Source organism: Chrysochloris asiatica, unplaced genomic scaffold (assembly GCF_000296735.1).
Source record: "Chrysochloris asiatica unplaced genomic scaffold, ChrAsi1.0 scaffold00106, whole genome shotgun sequence".
In the NCBI taxonomy this organism is placed as follows: Eukaryota; Metazoa; Chordata; class Mammalia; order Afrosoricida; family Chrysochloridae; genus Chrysochloris; species Chrysochloris asiatica.
Window position 1 is genome coordinate 1,809,852 of NW_006408624.1, and position 15,968 is coordinate 1,825,819.

General features: G+C 35.8%; 1 protein-coding gene across 1 annotated transcript in view; it reads left to right on the forward strand.

Moving 5' to 3' along the window:
* Positions 1–14,620, forward strand: part of ZMYM1 (zinc finger, MYM-type 1) — a 40,953-nt gene extending 26,333 nt beyond the window's left edge. The window contains exons 4-9 of the mRNA XM_006867609.1: positions 6,654–6,825; positions 6,920–7,132; positions 9,862–10,015; positions 11,509–11,643; positions 11,817–11,854; positions 12,320–14,620. Coding sequence (XP_006867671.1) covers positions 6,654–6,825; positions 6,920–7,132; positions 9,862–10,015; positions 11,509–11,643; positions 11,817–11,854; positions 12,320–14,620 — 3,013 coding nt within the window. The remainder of the gene's footprint in view (positions 1–6,653; positions 6,826–6,919; positions 7,133–9,861; positions 10,016–11,508; positions 11,644–11,816; positions 11,855–12,319) is intronic.
* Positions 14,621–15,968: the final 1,348 nt, after the last annotated feature.

Sequence of the window (15,968 nt, forward strand, 5' to 3'; positions counted from 1 at the left end):
GTGCCTTTATTGCCCCCTCATTTTAGGTAGCCAGTGTCTAAGTTGCCTGTCCCTATCTACCCTGTGCTCAGAAGGGATAGCATTGATACTTGATGTGAAGACTCTTTCCCTCTCTGTTGGTATTTAAAGTAACTACCACTCTGAGTATAGGTCAGGTTCATCATGAAGATGTATCTCTGTCACTGTAGCTGTTCCAGTCTGCTTGTCCTTTCTAGTGGGACGGTCTCATCTCATACAGGACAATTTCAATCTTTTATCTCTTTATGATGATGTTTATTGGTTCAGTTGTAAGAGTTTTCATTTTATTTACATTGAGGTTCATAAAAATACCAAAGGATGTAGTCTTTGATATTCACCAGTAATTGCTGCAAGTCCTCTTTGCTTCTAACCAGCAAGGTTGTGTCATCTGCATATCGCTGGCTGTTAAGATTTTTTCCAATCTTGATACCACATTCTTCATGTAGTCCAGCGTCTTGTATTATTTGTTCAGTTAACATCTAGTAAGTATGGTGAAAATAACGTTGGTGCACACCTTTCCTGATTTTAAACCAGGCAATATTTTCTTGTTCTATTTGAATGACTGCCTTTTGGTGTATATGCAGGTTTTGCATGAGCACAATTAAGTGTTCTTGAATACCCATTCTTCTCAGTGTTATCCTTAGTTTGTTATGATCTATACAATTTAATGCCTTTGCATAGTCAATAAAGTACATCTTTCTGATATTCTCTGCTTTCTGCCGAGATCCATCTATCGTCAACAGTGATGTTCCTAGTTCCATGTCCTCTTCTGAATCTGGCTTGAATCTCTAGCAGCTCTTTGTCAATGTATTTTTGTAACCGTTTTTTAATTATCTTCAGGAAATTTTTACTTGTGTGTGATATTAATTATATAGTTTGATAATTTCTGCGTTGTTGGGTAACCTTCTTTGTAATGAACACAAGTATGGATCTCTTCCTGCCAGTTGGTCAGGTAGCTGTGTTCCAAATTTCATTGCATAGATTAGTATTTCCAGCACTGTAATAATTTGTTGAAACATTTCAATGTGTACTACGTCAATTACTAGAGTCTTGTTTTTAACCATTGCCTTCAGTGCAGCTTGAACTTCTTCCTATATTGAACTGTGTATGCAAAGACCTGGAGTTAGAAAACTAAAAGGAAAGAACATGCTCAGCATTTCTCAAACTGAAGGAAACGAAGAAAAACTTCAAACCTTGATTTGCAATATTGAAAAATTTTTTGGGAAAAATATTAAACAAAACAGGGTGCATCAAAAGAAAATGTAAGCCCATAAACAAGAACATAGCCACAAGGGGCTAGAACTGAGAGTGAAGCATCCAGCTGATAGAAAGTGAGGGGAGATACACAAGAACACCCAAACTTGTACATAGTATTCATTTGACCTAGCCTGATGGCCTGATGATCAGAACTCGACTAGAGGAAGATAAAAAAAAACAATTTTTGATAAAGGAAACAAGTGGAAATTGTTAAAATTGATGAACTTGACCTATAGTTACGGATATAGTAGCTCAAAATACCAATAGAGAGGGAAGGAGTCTTCACATCAAGTATCAATCCTATCCCCCCTGTATACAGGGTTGATAGGAACAGGCAACTTAGGTATTGGCTGCCTAAAATGAGGGGCCGATAAAGGCACGAAGTAACTGGTTTACAAGTTTTCAAGAGGGAGTTTAAGATTGTGTGAGAAAAGGTAGAGTCCCCACTGAATAGTTTTCATCTTGTCTAGATGGGTCTAGATACAGAGCTCTGGTAGTGTAGTGGTTATGAATTGGGCTGCTAACCTCAAGGTCAGCAGTTCAAAACTACCAGCTGTTCTGTAGGAGAAAGCTGAGGCTTTCTGCTCCCATAAAGATCTACAGCCTTGAAAATCCTCCCTGTACAGGCTCACTGTGAGTCGGAACCGACTCCACAGCCCATAACAACAGATGGGGATAAGATTCTTATGATTCAATAGTAATTATTACCATTACTAATTACAACTATAGATAGAAGTTCTGTAACAAAAACGGGAGTAGTTAATATACATCTCAGGTACAGAGGACCCTAGGACCATCAAGGGAGAAGAGCACAAGCAGAATGTGGGACCTTATCTGGAGAGGCAGCAAGACCGGAGATGAAGGCAGAGCTGAGGACTCTATAGACTCATGGAAAGAAAGATTGAGTGCTAGCAGCCAGGAGGCAGGCTTACCAAATGTGCCCTTTGGTTGTTTACATTATTAAATATTCCTGAGTGTTTTTGTGTACCTCCCCCCCCCCCCCAAAAAACAGGGAAAGAAGATGGAGGAATATAGAGTCACTATACCAAAAATAATTGGTGTGCATCTAACCATTTGATCAAAAACTGATGGTATTGAAGAAAGAAGTCCAAGCTGTGCTGAAGACATTCAAAAACAAGTTTCTGGAAATTGATGGACTAGCAATTGAAATGTTTTAACAAACTGATACAATGCTGGAAGCACTCATCTATACCAAGAAATAAGGAAGACAGCTATCTGGCCAGCTGATTGGAAGAAATCCATATCTGTGCTTATTACTAAGGTGACCTTACAGAAATGTGGAAATTATTGAACAATATCATTAATCTCACAAGTAAAATTTTACTGAAGATAATTAAAAAACAGTTGCAACAGTATATTGACAGAAGCTATTAGAAATTCAAGCCAGACTTAAGAGGGCAGGAAACAAGGGATATCATTGGTGATGTCTCATAGATATTGGATGAAAGCAGGATATATCCAAGATATTTAGTTGTACTTTATTGACTCTGCAAAGACATTTGACAGTGTGGATCATGACAAGCTGTGGATAACATTGCAGAGAATGGGTATTCCAGAACACTCATGAGGAATTTACATATAGACTAAGATCTAGTCATTTGAATAGTACAAGAAGATACTGTATTGTTTAAAATCAGGAAGGATGTGCATCAGGGTTGTTTCCTTTCACCATGCTTATTCAATCTGTATGCTGAAAAATCCAAGAAGCTGGACTGTATGAAAAAAACATGGCATCAAGATTGGAGAAAGACTCATTAACACACAGTGATATGCAAATGACACAGCCTTGTTTGCTGGAAGTTAGAGGACTTAAAGTACTAACTGATGAAGACCAAAGACTACAGCCTTCAGTAAAGATTACACCTCCATGATGTTGTTTGCCGTTGAGTCAGTTCCGACCCATAGCAGCCCTGTGTAGGGTTTCCAAGGAACGACTGGTGAGCTTGAACCACCAACCTGTGGTTCAAACTGACTTTGCAGTGCAGCACATTAACCCACAGTGCCACATCAGAATGCCACACCTCAGAGTAAAGTAAAGAAATATTCTTAACAGCCGGTCCAATAAACATGATAAATGAAGAAAAATGGAGTTGTCAACAATTGTATTTTACTTGGATCCAGAATCAGTGCTCCTGGAAGCAACAGTCAAGAAATCAAGTAATTTGAATTCTGATAATTTTAGATTTTTTAATAATTTTTTCTTTTGTAAGAATTCTTGATAATGCTGGACAGTTTTTCCTGAAGAACCTCGGAGTGAGTGATCATCTACCTTGAAGGAAAGGCAAGTAAATGAAGACCTGTTTATAAACTACAAACAAGCAAAAATACACTAATCTGTTATAAGATCTAGTGGTCCTGGTGTGGTGCTGTAGGATAAGCATTGGACTTGTATTAAACAGATCTGTTGCAAACATGTGAAAGAATAAAGATGTCACTTTGAGGACTAAGATGTGCCTGGCTCAAATTTTCATTCACCTCGTGTACATACGATAATTGGACAGTGAATAAGGAAGACCAGAGAAGAACCAATGCATCTGAATTGTGTTGTTGAAGAATGTTGAAGGTACCATTGAATGCCAGAAAATCAAAATTGTCTTGGAATTGCACAGCCAAATGCACCTTAGGAAGATGGTAAGGCTTCACTTACAGAATTACGTGTGGGACCAGTCCCTAGAAAATGAGATGCTTGATAAGAGTGTCAGCGAAAAAGAGGAAGATCCCAAAGAGATGGATTGACATAGTAACTACAACAAGGGACACAAACCTATCAACAATTTTGAAAATGGCGCATGATCTTTTGAGTGTGAATGCATGGCAGTTAAATACATACTTGTACATTTTGGTGACACTGGCTTGATTTGTGCTAAGTGGTAGTTTTCCTCACCATTGCTTGTGCAGCATCAGTCAAAATGTCAGCACAGCGAAAAGGACAAATAACATGTTTTTTCTTTTTTTTCAAAAATCAGTTTTTAAATTGCTGAAAATGTACACAACCAAATACCAATTCCATATTTTCTATGTTCACAATTAAGTAACATTCATCACATTTGTCAAATAGTGCAGCCATCCTCACCCTCCTTTTCCGTATGCATCATGAAAATCAAAGAGCACAGACTTTGATATGGATTGCATCTCAATGTCAAGAAGACAAAAATCCTCACCACTGGACCAATAAACAACATTCTTATCAATGGAGAAAAGATTGACGTTGTCAAGGACTTCATTCTTCTTGGATCAGCTATCAACACTCGCGGAAGCAGCAGTCAAGAGATCAGACAGCGTATTGCATTGGGTAAATCTGCTGCACAGGAACTTTTCAAAGTATTGAAGAGCAGAGATAGAGATGTCAGCTTGAAGACTAAGGTGCGCCTGACCCAAGCCATGGTATTTTCAATAACCTCATATGGATGCGAAAGCTGGACAGTGAATGAGGAAGATCATAGAAGAATTGATGCCTTTGAGTTATGGTGTTGGAGGAGAATACTGAAAGTGCCATGGGTTGCCAGAAGAACCAATAGATCTGTTTTGGAAGAAGTGCAGCCATAGTGCTCCTTGGAGGCCAAGATGGCTAAGCTTCGTCTCATACTTTGGACATATTGTCCGGAGGGAACAGTCGCTGGAGAAGGATGTCATGCTGGGTAAGTGGAGGGTCAGAGAAAAAGAGGAAGACCCCTAAGGAGATGGATTGGCCAGGTGGCATCATTTGATGGACTCAAGTGTGGCAGTGGTAGTGAGGTTGGCCCAGGATTGGACATTGTTTCGTTCTGCTGTGCATGGGGTCGCTATGAGTTGGTTTCCACTCGATGGCACATGACAACAACAACAACAGCGTGTATATCTCAAAAGTGATAAGATTTTAGATGTCATACGTAACAACGTAAGAAACCTTATTTTCAAGTAGGACTTTATCTGCAGGTATAGGAATCGGATTTATAGAACATACTTTGGGAGTTCACAGTTCAATCCATACCACCTGTGAATTTAATATATGAGGATAAGTCAAAAAGTATTGCTATAAATCATAGACATCTTGATTAAACAAAATTATCAAAGCTCTTGTTTCTTATCTTCTAATTAGGTATGTAAACTTCTGAAGGCAGATTTTTCCATCACTGAAATCCACCTATTTTCAGTAGCCTTATATGCATATTAAAGTTGGACGTGAATAAAGACCATAGAAGGAAGAATTGATGCATTGGAATTATAGTGTTGGATATGAATATTAAAAGTACCATGGACTGCCAGAAGAACAAACAAATCTATGGTGGAAAAAGTGCAGCCAGAATGTTCTTAGAAGCCAGAATGGCAACATGTATTCTCTCATACAGGGGTGATCAGTTCTTTGAAAAGGACGTCAGGGTTGGTAAAGTAGAGGTACAGAAAAAGGAAAGCCCCAATGAGATAGATTAGCACATTGGCAACAGAAATGAGCTCAAATATAACAAAAATTGTGAGGATGATGCCAGACCAGGCAGTGTTTCGTTTTGTTGTTCATAGAGTCACTAAGTGGGAACTGACTCAAAAGCAGCAAAACCCTACCCCAAAGAATTCTGGCCTCTTTGGTTTGGCAAAGCTCATCTTAATATTTTTATGAAATTAGTTTTGATCTCATGGATCCCTGAAAAATATCAGCGTTTGCTAACCTTTTTTTGAAACTTTTTCATTGTGAGCTGAGTGAAATTTTACTGAGATCACCATTTTACATTCAACCAAGTATACACTTCATTTCATCTCCATGATCACAATCCCTTCCATGCAATAACAGTTATCCCACTTCCTCTCTGTGGTTCACATTACCATTTCACCCTCCTTCCCATTTCTTCTCAACTTTGTCACTAGGTAAATGTTACCCTTTTTGATCTTGAATGGTTGACCTATCCATGGTGAGCATACCTTACTAGCATTGTTATTCCCACTTTATATACCTATCTACTACTTGGTTGAAAATTGGGCCACAAGGGTGAGTTTTGTTCCAGACCAAGTAGCTGAAGGCAAGGGTCTCAGGTAGCTATTTTTAAAAAATATTCTGTCCTATAGATTCCAAAGGTGTTCAGGTTATTCATAATTGTGATTTCTCATCGTTCTTTTATCACAAGCACCAACCAAAATACACGGAGTGACACTTTTTGAGTTGTACTTCATAGTCCCTAATTTATAGATGAGGAAATAAACAATATAAATAACTTGCCTAAGTTTATTTTAATAACTAGAGCTAGATAACAAATTTAGGTTCTCTAAGCAGGTGTTCATACTAGTATTTTACAGTTTTTTGGGGTGAATATAACAGCTAGGGAGAGGGATTGATGGAGAAATTTAAGATGAAAGTGTTTAATGGTGCCCTTGTTACTTATTTTTAGAGACATCTTAAATCCAAAGGATGTGATCAGTATTCAGCTGGAAAATACTTCTAGTAAAAATTTTTGTAGCCAATCTTGTCTTTCATCATATGAAGAAAAAAGAAAACCATTTGTTACCATATGTAGTAATAGCATTTTAACTAAATGCAGCATGTGTCAGAAGCCTACTGTTGTAAGTTGTTAATTTTTTAACCTTTTTAAACTCTTATGACTGTGCTTAAATATCATAGTTTTTAACTGACTGGTTTTTGTTTTTTAACTTCTAGATTCAGTATGAAGTAAGATACCAGAACGTGAAATCCAGCCTCTGCAGTAATAACTGCTTCTTAAAGTTTCACTCTGCTAACAACCTTGTCATGAACTGTTGTGAGAACTGTGGGGTTTACTGTTACACGAACTCTAGTTCATTCCACATACTTCAGATGGAAGGACAATCTCAGTACTTTAATAGTTCAAAGAATGTAACAGCATGCAAGCAGGTATGAATAAAAATGTATTGCTTAATGTGAGAACTACGTCATTTGAACTGACTGCATAGGGTTGAAATGAAAATTAGAAGATTTTGTTCCTTCTGTTAGTTGGCTTATGAGTGGTTCTACTCGGAAAATGTGGAAATACACGTTTTGGTGCCAGTGAGACTAATGGTTTGGTAAGATGATGTAGAAGATGAAATAGAAGACTTTTTATAAGTTTTTTCTTATATAAGAATTCTTGATAAAATACTGGATGGAGAATTTCTTAGAGTGTTAGGGTGATCATCTTACTTTGAAGGAAGGGCAAGTAAATGGAGGCCTGTTTATAAACTACAAATAAGTTAAGTGAAGATACACTCGTCTCTTATAGGAATTAGGGGTCCCGGTGTGATGCTGTAGGATAAGCACTGGTCTGCTAACTGCAAGGTCGATGGTTCAAATCCACCAGCCACTCCTCAGAAACTCTATACAGGGTCAGTATGAATCAGAACCAGTTTGGTGGCACTTAGCACCAACAATAATTACAAGACTTAGCATAAAGTATTTGTAATACCATGTGTTTAACTTACTCCTAAGCAAGGTAAAGGTGACTCAAGAAAATTATATGCTTTTTCTGAATTAGTCATAGAAGGAATTAAATGATTGAGAAATAACTCCTTACATCTGATAGGAGAGGCTTGGTGAACTAAGCGAGATGACCTCTTTCATGGTTAAGCTGTCACATGCCTTATATGTTCAGATGATGCTTTGAGACAAAGTCTATTCCTTTAAATTCTCCCTTAAAAAACAAACGACTGAAAATGGGAGTCCCAGTGTGCCACAGTCCAAGATAGTTCATCTGTATGCTACATCTTTTCTGTTGGAGAACGTGCCACCAGGACAAATATCCTGCTTTGGAAAGAATAGACGGCAGGGAAGAAAAATATCATTCCTTCTTTTTCTTCTTTATCTCCACACTCAATAAATAGATACAAATTCTTGTCCTTTTTTTAAAAGCCTGTGGGTGATGCCCAGTTATCGAGCACATGTGATAGATGTGATGTGGCTGATGTGGGTAAATCAGTTAACAAACACCACCTCAGACTGTCCTACATATAAGAGACTGCCTGGTAGTACAAATGGAGAACAATCTATATTGTTTGTTAACTATAACCAAGAATTAGAAAAGGTTACAAATCTAAAAATAGGGTGACTTTAGTTTTAAAATAGGTTGTTTGGTGTATGGATTGCTATACTACTCCTGCTATTTAATGTTGAACAGTGGTAAATTGTTAGGGGTTTCTCAAAATATAAAAGTTGTTCATTTAATAAAGGATAAAAAGGAATTTTCAACATCTTCCTGTTTGTTTCATTGTTTTTTGCTATTCTCTTGTTCTCTCACAGATATTTTCATTTATCTTTGCACTTTGTGTCCCCAAAAGCAGTTTTATTTCATTAATGCATTATTCTTTAATTCAGGAATGATAGTTTCTGCTTCATTAGAAAGAATAGATAAGAAACTCCTCAGGAAACCTCTCACTTTATATCCTTTTCCTTTGTATACTTGCTGCTTACTAAGCTCATTTTACTTAATGCTAGTATGCTGCTTTCTTAAAATACGTTTACATTTGAGGTTAGCCTAGAAAAACAGGATTCCCACAATATCTCAGTATGTGTGTTAAGCTGCCTTTCAGACCTTTTCAACACTGATAAATTTTCCTGAGTTGATGCCCAAGCTGACATAAGAAGAGACTTAATATTTTAAGACATTTGTTTATATATCTGGAAGTACCTTGGTGATAAAAATGGTTAATGTGCTCAGCTGCTAACTAAAATATTAGAGGTTCATGACTGCTCAGTTGCCTCAAAGGAAAAACCTAGTTTTCTACTTCTAAAAATGCAGCCATTGAAAACCCTGTTAGAATACAGTTCTGCTCCGACCCATAGGGTATGCCATTAGTTTGAATCAACTCAACAATACCTTGTTAGGTTTATTTATCTAGTTGGTTTTGTTGTCTGTAATGATGATATGACCAATTTCCTCACTGCTTACATATATTATTGTTGTTAATGTGACTGACGAATTTAAGTTTTCTTACAGATTTATTGGGAGAGTGGTGGTTCTGTAGGGTAAACACTAAACTGCAAACTAAGGTTGGCAGTTCCAGCCTACCAACCACTCCAGGAGCTTTCTGCTCCTGCAAAGATTTATGGCCTCAAAAACCCTATAGAGTCTCTATGAGTTGGAACCCCATGTAGGGATTCCCAAGAGTGGCTGTCAGATTTGAACTGCCAACCTTGCAGTTAGCAGCCCAGTGCTTACAGAGCCACACTTTACAGAGCCACACCAGGATTCCAAAACAATAGACCTACTCATTTCCTCCATTTTACAGTCACTGCAATCTATTGCCTTTTTTCTGTTTTTTAAGAAAGTGTTAAAAATGTAGATTCATTAACCTTATTTGTAATATTTTAATTAAGAGCAGCCACGATGAGTATATTTTGGTTTGTTTACAATAAGTGTCATATACCAGGAATACAAAGGAGCTCTGGTAGCGTAGTGGTTACGAATCGGGCTGCGAACCTTAAGGTCAGTGGTTCGAAACTACCAGCCGCTCCGCGGGAGAAAAATGAGGCTTTCTACTCCCATAAAGATTTACATTCTCAGAAACCCTGTAGAGGGTCGCTATGGGTCAGAACTGACTCGACGGCACTTAACAACCAGGAATACAAATGTTATTTTAATCTCTAAACAGAAACCAGCCAAAATACTTCCATCTGTTCTTTTCAAATCCCTGAAGCCCTCAGATGAAATTATTGAGACTACCAATGACTTTGGGAAGACAGAGCTTTTCTGCTCTATTCATTGTTTCTCTGCTTACAATAAAGCTAAGATGGAATCTTCTGCAGGTAATGTTTGTTTAGCACTTACCATAGGTATAGTAACTAAAGGTTAGTAAATATCAAAGAAAAACATTGCTGCTTTGTTTTCATTTATAACTTTTATTCATTTCTAAATAAAACTGATTTAAAAGTAAAACAGTTTAAAACATATTGCTAAGAACTGTTTTTAATATTTTTATGCAAGATGAATGCTACTTCACCACCAGAGAATTTAATACTTAACTGTAAAGATTGTTTCTGTTTTAAGACAAGATTTAAGGAAAAAGAAACAAGGATACATGTCTTTATTAAGTCCCTGGGTGATACAGTTTGTACTCAATGTTTACTAACTTAAAGGTTGCAGTTTGAAGAAAGGCCTGGCAATTTGCTTCTGTAAAGATTATAGCCAGTTAATCCCTGTGAAGTAGTTTTACTCTGGAATACATGGAATCACCATTAGCGAGAAATAATGATAACAAGTTTGGTTTGGTCTTTAGATTATTTGGACCCTTTTGTAAATGAATATATATGTCATATTCTTGGTATATGACACTTATTGCCACAGAATTTGATATATAGGAAGCGTTCAGTCAAAATATATTGAGTAATATATTTATGATAAGGAATTCTGTTAGAAATAGAGTATTCTGTCACGTTCATCCCTGCTTCATAAAAACCAGGGAGCCCTCATAATGATGTAAGATAAGCACTGGACTATTGACAGAAGGCCAGCAGTTCAAACCCACCAGCTGTTATGTGGAAGCAAAATGAAGCTTTCTGCTCCCTTAAAGATTTCTAGCTGTGGAAACACTATATAGGGTCGCTATGAGTTAGAATTGACTCAGTGGCAGTGAGTTTGGTTTTTTGGGGGGTTTTGTAAAAACAAGACTATCAGTAATATTGATCACATAAGGTAGATCTTGTTGGAAGTTCACTAATAGGAAAACACAAATAATCCAGAGTCAACTGGGTATTTTCTTAGCCTCCTGTAGTACCAGGGGTACTACTCCTGTAGTACCAGGGGTACCAGTTACATAAGACTAGAGAATGTTGTCTCTGGAGTTTGTACACTGGCTTATTACAGAAATCTCTTCAATACTAGATTGGCCACCCACCTAACTCCATTGATGTTAAGGTTTATGAAGCCCAGCAGAGTTAGAAATGGCACCTGTTAGGATATTATATAGGTATCTCTTATGTTTTTCATAGCTAATTTCATAGTAAAAATTTGCTTATAATTTCAAGCAAGTAGTATAAAAAGACTGCACACAATAGTGTGCAGAAAGCTATAAAATGATGGTGAACTATGAACTGTCTGTTTAATACTGTTATTAATATTATCCTAAAGAATCTGGCTATCCCTAAATCCTAGTTCATGTTAACTCCAATTAGAAAGAATTATGTAGCCCAGCAATACCTAAAAGTTAGTCTATATTTGTACTTTTCCTTAAAATGCATGTTATTAACATTGTTTCTGATTGATTCTGCTTGGTTTATAAAATCCTTTTTATTTTTATCAGTAAATGTTCCCATGGTACTAGAGGCTTCAACTGAACTTTCTCCAAAGACAGATTCAACTCCAGTTATAAGCAATATAGTGTCATTGGCAGATCCTCCTGGTGAACTGTCCATTGTGAATTCTGACATCCTAGATGGTATGACTTCATTTGAAGATATTTTATATACACACCATTTTACCATACTTGATGAATCTGTCTAGACTCTTAAGTTTTGTTTTCGTTTCCTGATGTGCAATAAGCAATTACAGTTTCTGATGGTATTTTACAGATTTTTAAGATCTTGAATTTATGTTTTATTAATTTAACAGGTACAGTTTCTCCAGTAACATCAAATGTCATTGCAGATGTAAGTTTTAGTCTCAGTTTCTTTTGCATATATGTATTTGATCATATTTATTCGTATTTTCATCATAAATTTCAAAAAATAGAGTAAATAAACACTGACAATACTCTGCTGTTTATATTCAATTTCCCAAATGTCAGGTTAGACTTCAAATTATTATAAGAATAATGTTTAAACAGAAGCATTATTAGTCAAATATTTCCTCTGTTTGTTTTTTTGTTAAATACTTGTTAGGCAACTCTAGTCACTTGAACAACAATTATTTTTACTATAATTATGTTTAAGATGTCCTTTGAACAGTTAATGCTGAATGTAGACTTTATATAGTTAAAATATAATTGTTAATGTTCCCCCTCTAATGGAACACATACTGTGCCATTCATTTTACTCAGTAAGAATGGTCTGTTCAATATTTTAACTGATTATTTGACAACTGCTAAAGTTTTATTTTATCATTTTCTTCCCAAGATTTCTAAGAATTCACCCAGTGAATCAAGTAGTGGTATTGCTAACAGCAATGTGGAACAGCCAAGCCTTTCACCATCTTCATCTGTACCCAGTCAGCATACAGTTGGCTCTGATATGGAAGGACAAAAAGATCAAGTGTCAAGCCAGGACCCTACATACAATTTGAAATCCATAAAAATAAACGATGGACTGTGTCATCTACAGTTTACATCCAAAGTACAAAAAGTTAAAGGGAAATCACGAAGTATTAAAAAATCTTGCTATTCAAATCAATATTTGGAAAACAGTGGTAAAAAGGATGTGACATTCTGTTATTCATGTCAATTGTTTTGCCAAAAAATTTTTAGCTCTGGAAGAGAGTCATTTACAACTCAAAGAATTTCTAATTGGAAAAAAACTATGGAAAAATTCAGAAAGCATGAAAAAAGTGAGATGCATTTGAAGTCATTGCAGTTTTGGAGGGAATACCAGTTTACTGATGAAGCTGTCAATAATAATTTGTCTGTTCATTCAAAAAAAAATGAGGAAAACAAAGACTTCTTAAAATTTATCATTGAAACTATTTTGTTTCTTGGAAAGCAGTGTTTACCCTTCAGAAGAAATGACCAATCTGTTTCATCTATAAATAAAGGCAATTTTTTAGAATTGTTAGAAATCAGAGCAAAAGATAAAGGAGAAGGAACATTTCAACTTATGAACTCACAAGTTGACTTCTACAATAGCTCACAAGTTCAAACTGAAATTATTGAAATAATAAAGACTGTAATGTTGCAAGATATTGTGAATGAGATCAATGTCTCCTCAGCTTTTTCAGTGATTTGTGACGAAATAACTGATAGTACCACTAAAGGACAATTTTCAGTTTGCATAAGGTACCCACAAAAAACATCAAAGACTATTTTAATAAAAGAACGATTTGTGGGTTTCATTGATATTGAAGAGGTAACTGGGACTGACTTACATAGGATTATTAAAACTTATCTACAGCAAATTGGAGTTGATTTGAAAAACATACGTGGCCAAGCCTATGATAGTACCATTAATTTGAGGGGAAATTTTAATGAAATTGCAGCAGAGTTCAAGAAAGAAGAGCCAAGAGCTTTATACTTACATTGTTACGCACATTTTTTGGATTTAGCAGTCATTAGGTTTTGTCAAGAAGTAAAGGAACTCCAAAGTACTTTAAATACTCTCGATACTTTGTTCAACACTATTCGGATGTCTGGGGAAATATTGGCAAATTTACAGAATATTTGTAAACTAAGCCAAAACAAAACATGCAAGAAACATCTATCACAGTCATGTTGGACAGCTCATGACCATATATTATTATCTATAATTGAGGGTCTTCCAGAGATTATCAAAACATTGGAAGCTATATCAAGCCATTCTTCAAACATAAATTTAGCTGATAAATTGAGTAATTTGTTGACATTGATTTCCAAATTTGAATTTATCTTTTGTTTAAAATTTCTTTATCAAGTGCTGAGTGTTACAGAAATCCTTTCCAAAGAACTTCAGAGTGAAACTATGAACATTTTTTCTTTGTCTTCAAAAATAGAAACAATCTTTGAATGTTTATCATCTGAGAGAAATGATGTTTATTTCAAAACCCTCTGGGATGGAGCAGAGGAAATAAGTCAGAAAATCACCAGTAAAGGTTTTGAAGTTGAAAAACCTCTTCAAAAAAGAAGAAAAATTCAGAAAACAATAGATCATAGCAATTCAGATAGTATGTTTCTTTCTACTTCAACTGAGGAACACTATAAAAGTAATATTTATTACCAAGGATTGGATACTCTATTGCAGAATTTAAAATCATGCTTTTCAGAGTTTGATTATGGCAAAATACAGCAAATTTCAGAGCTATTGTTTAAATGGAATGAGCCATTAAATGAAGCAACTGCCAAACATGTTCAAGAATTTTATAAACTTGATACAGATATTGTACCAGAACTTAGGTTTTATAGGCATTATGCAAAGCTCAACTTTTTCATGGATTGTGATTGTGTCAACTTCATAAATCTTAGCTATTTGTTTATTCAGCATGGGCTTTACAGTAATGTCCCTGGCATCTCTCATCTATTACATATTGCTTTGTCTTGGCCAATTACTTCAGCAAATGCTCAAAACTCATTTTCTGCACTGCCTCGCCTGAAAGCATACTTACATCATACCATGGGGCAAGAGAGATGTAGTGACATGGCCTTGATGGCAGTTGAGCAGGAATTGGTAAACAATCTGATGGAGCCCGAAAGACTCAATGGAATTGTGGAAAAGTTTATCAATCAGATGAAATAAATATGATGCTTACTAATTTGATTTTACCTAAAAGAATCTTGTTGGAACATTATAGTTTTTATTTCAAAAATTACCTCTTAGGAAAAAATATTTTTCAACAAAACATATTAACACATTGGTGGTGGTTATGTGCCGTGGAGTCAGTTCTGACTCACAGCGACCCTGTATAGGGTTTCCGAGGTTATAAATCTGTACAAGAACAGAGAGCCTCATCTTTCTCCCGCGGAACAGCTGGTAGTTTCAGACTGCTGACCTTAAGGTTCGAAGCCCAATTCGTAACCACTACGCTACTAACACATTACATGGTTCAAAATTCAGTGCCTAAAATATCCTTCTCACTTTTAACATCCAAGGAAGTTCTCCTTCCCTGGTGTGTTAACAGGTTCTTGAGTGTTCTTCCAGAGATATTTTATATATCTTCAGTGCACATTGCTCTTTACATTCTTTCCTTAACACAGTATTTTAGAGATCATGCTTTATCAGTACATAAATAGCTTCTTGATTTTTTTTGTTGTTGTTTACAACTGCATATGATTTTCTCTTTTAAAATGTGAACATTTATTGTGGTTTGAGTGAAAGTTTACAGAACAATTTAGTTTCCCATTAAACAATTTGTACACATTTTGTTTCATAACATTAATTGGAATCCTCTCAACGTAACAGGACTCTTTGAGTTCCGCGGCTCCATTCTCCCATCATTCCTGCTCATTTCTGCCTTTTAAACTTTGTTTTTGTGCAGATGGTGCCCCTTCTTCATGGGTGTTTTGTTCACTTTATAGGCCTTTCTATTATTTTTCAGGAAGGTGATCTCAGGGAGTGGGTTCACTTTCAGGTTTGAAGGTTATCTAAGGGCAATAATCTTGGGGGGATCTGTGCGTAAGACTTTATTGTATGAATATACCATAAGGTATGTGAGCAGTGCCTACTGATAGACATTTTAATTCTTTGCAGTTTTTTCCTATTATAAATAATGCTGCATTTAATAACCTTTTGTATAGGTCATGTTGCACATGAGTGAATTTCTATAACACAAATTCTAAAACAAATTACTGGATCAAAAGGTTTATACTTTTTTATTTTTTATAAATGTGGACAAATTGCTTTCTATGAGGGGTAGGTCAGTTTACACTTCCACACATCTTCACCAGTGTTATCAAACTTTTTGATCTTTTCTCATCTTTTAGATGGAAAATGGCATTTTGATTTCAGAGTAGTTTTTACTTTGTGTTTCTCTTACTAAGGTTGAGTGTATTTACTAGAGCCATTTGTATTCTTTTTTCTGTGAACTGTACATTTAAACATTAAAGCTCAAGTATGTGTTTGGTTGGTTAAAATTTGATTAGTTTTC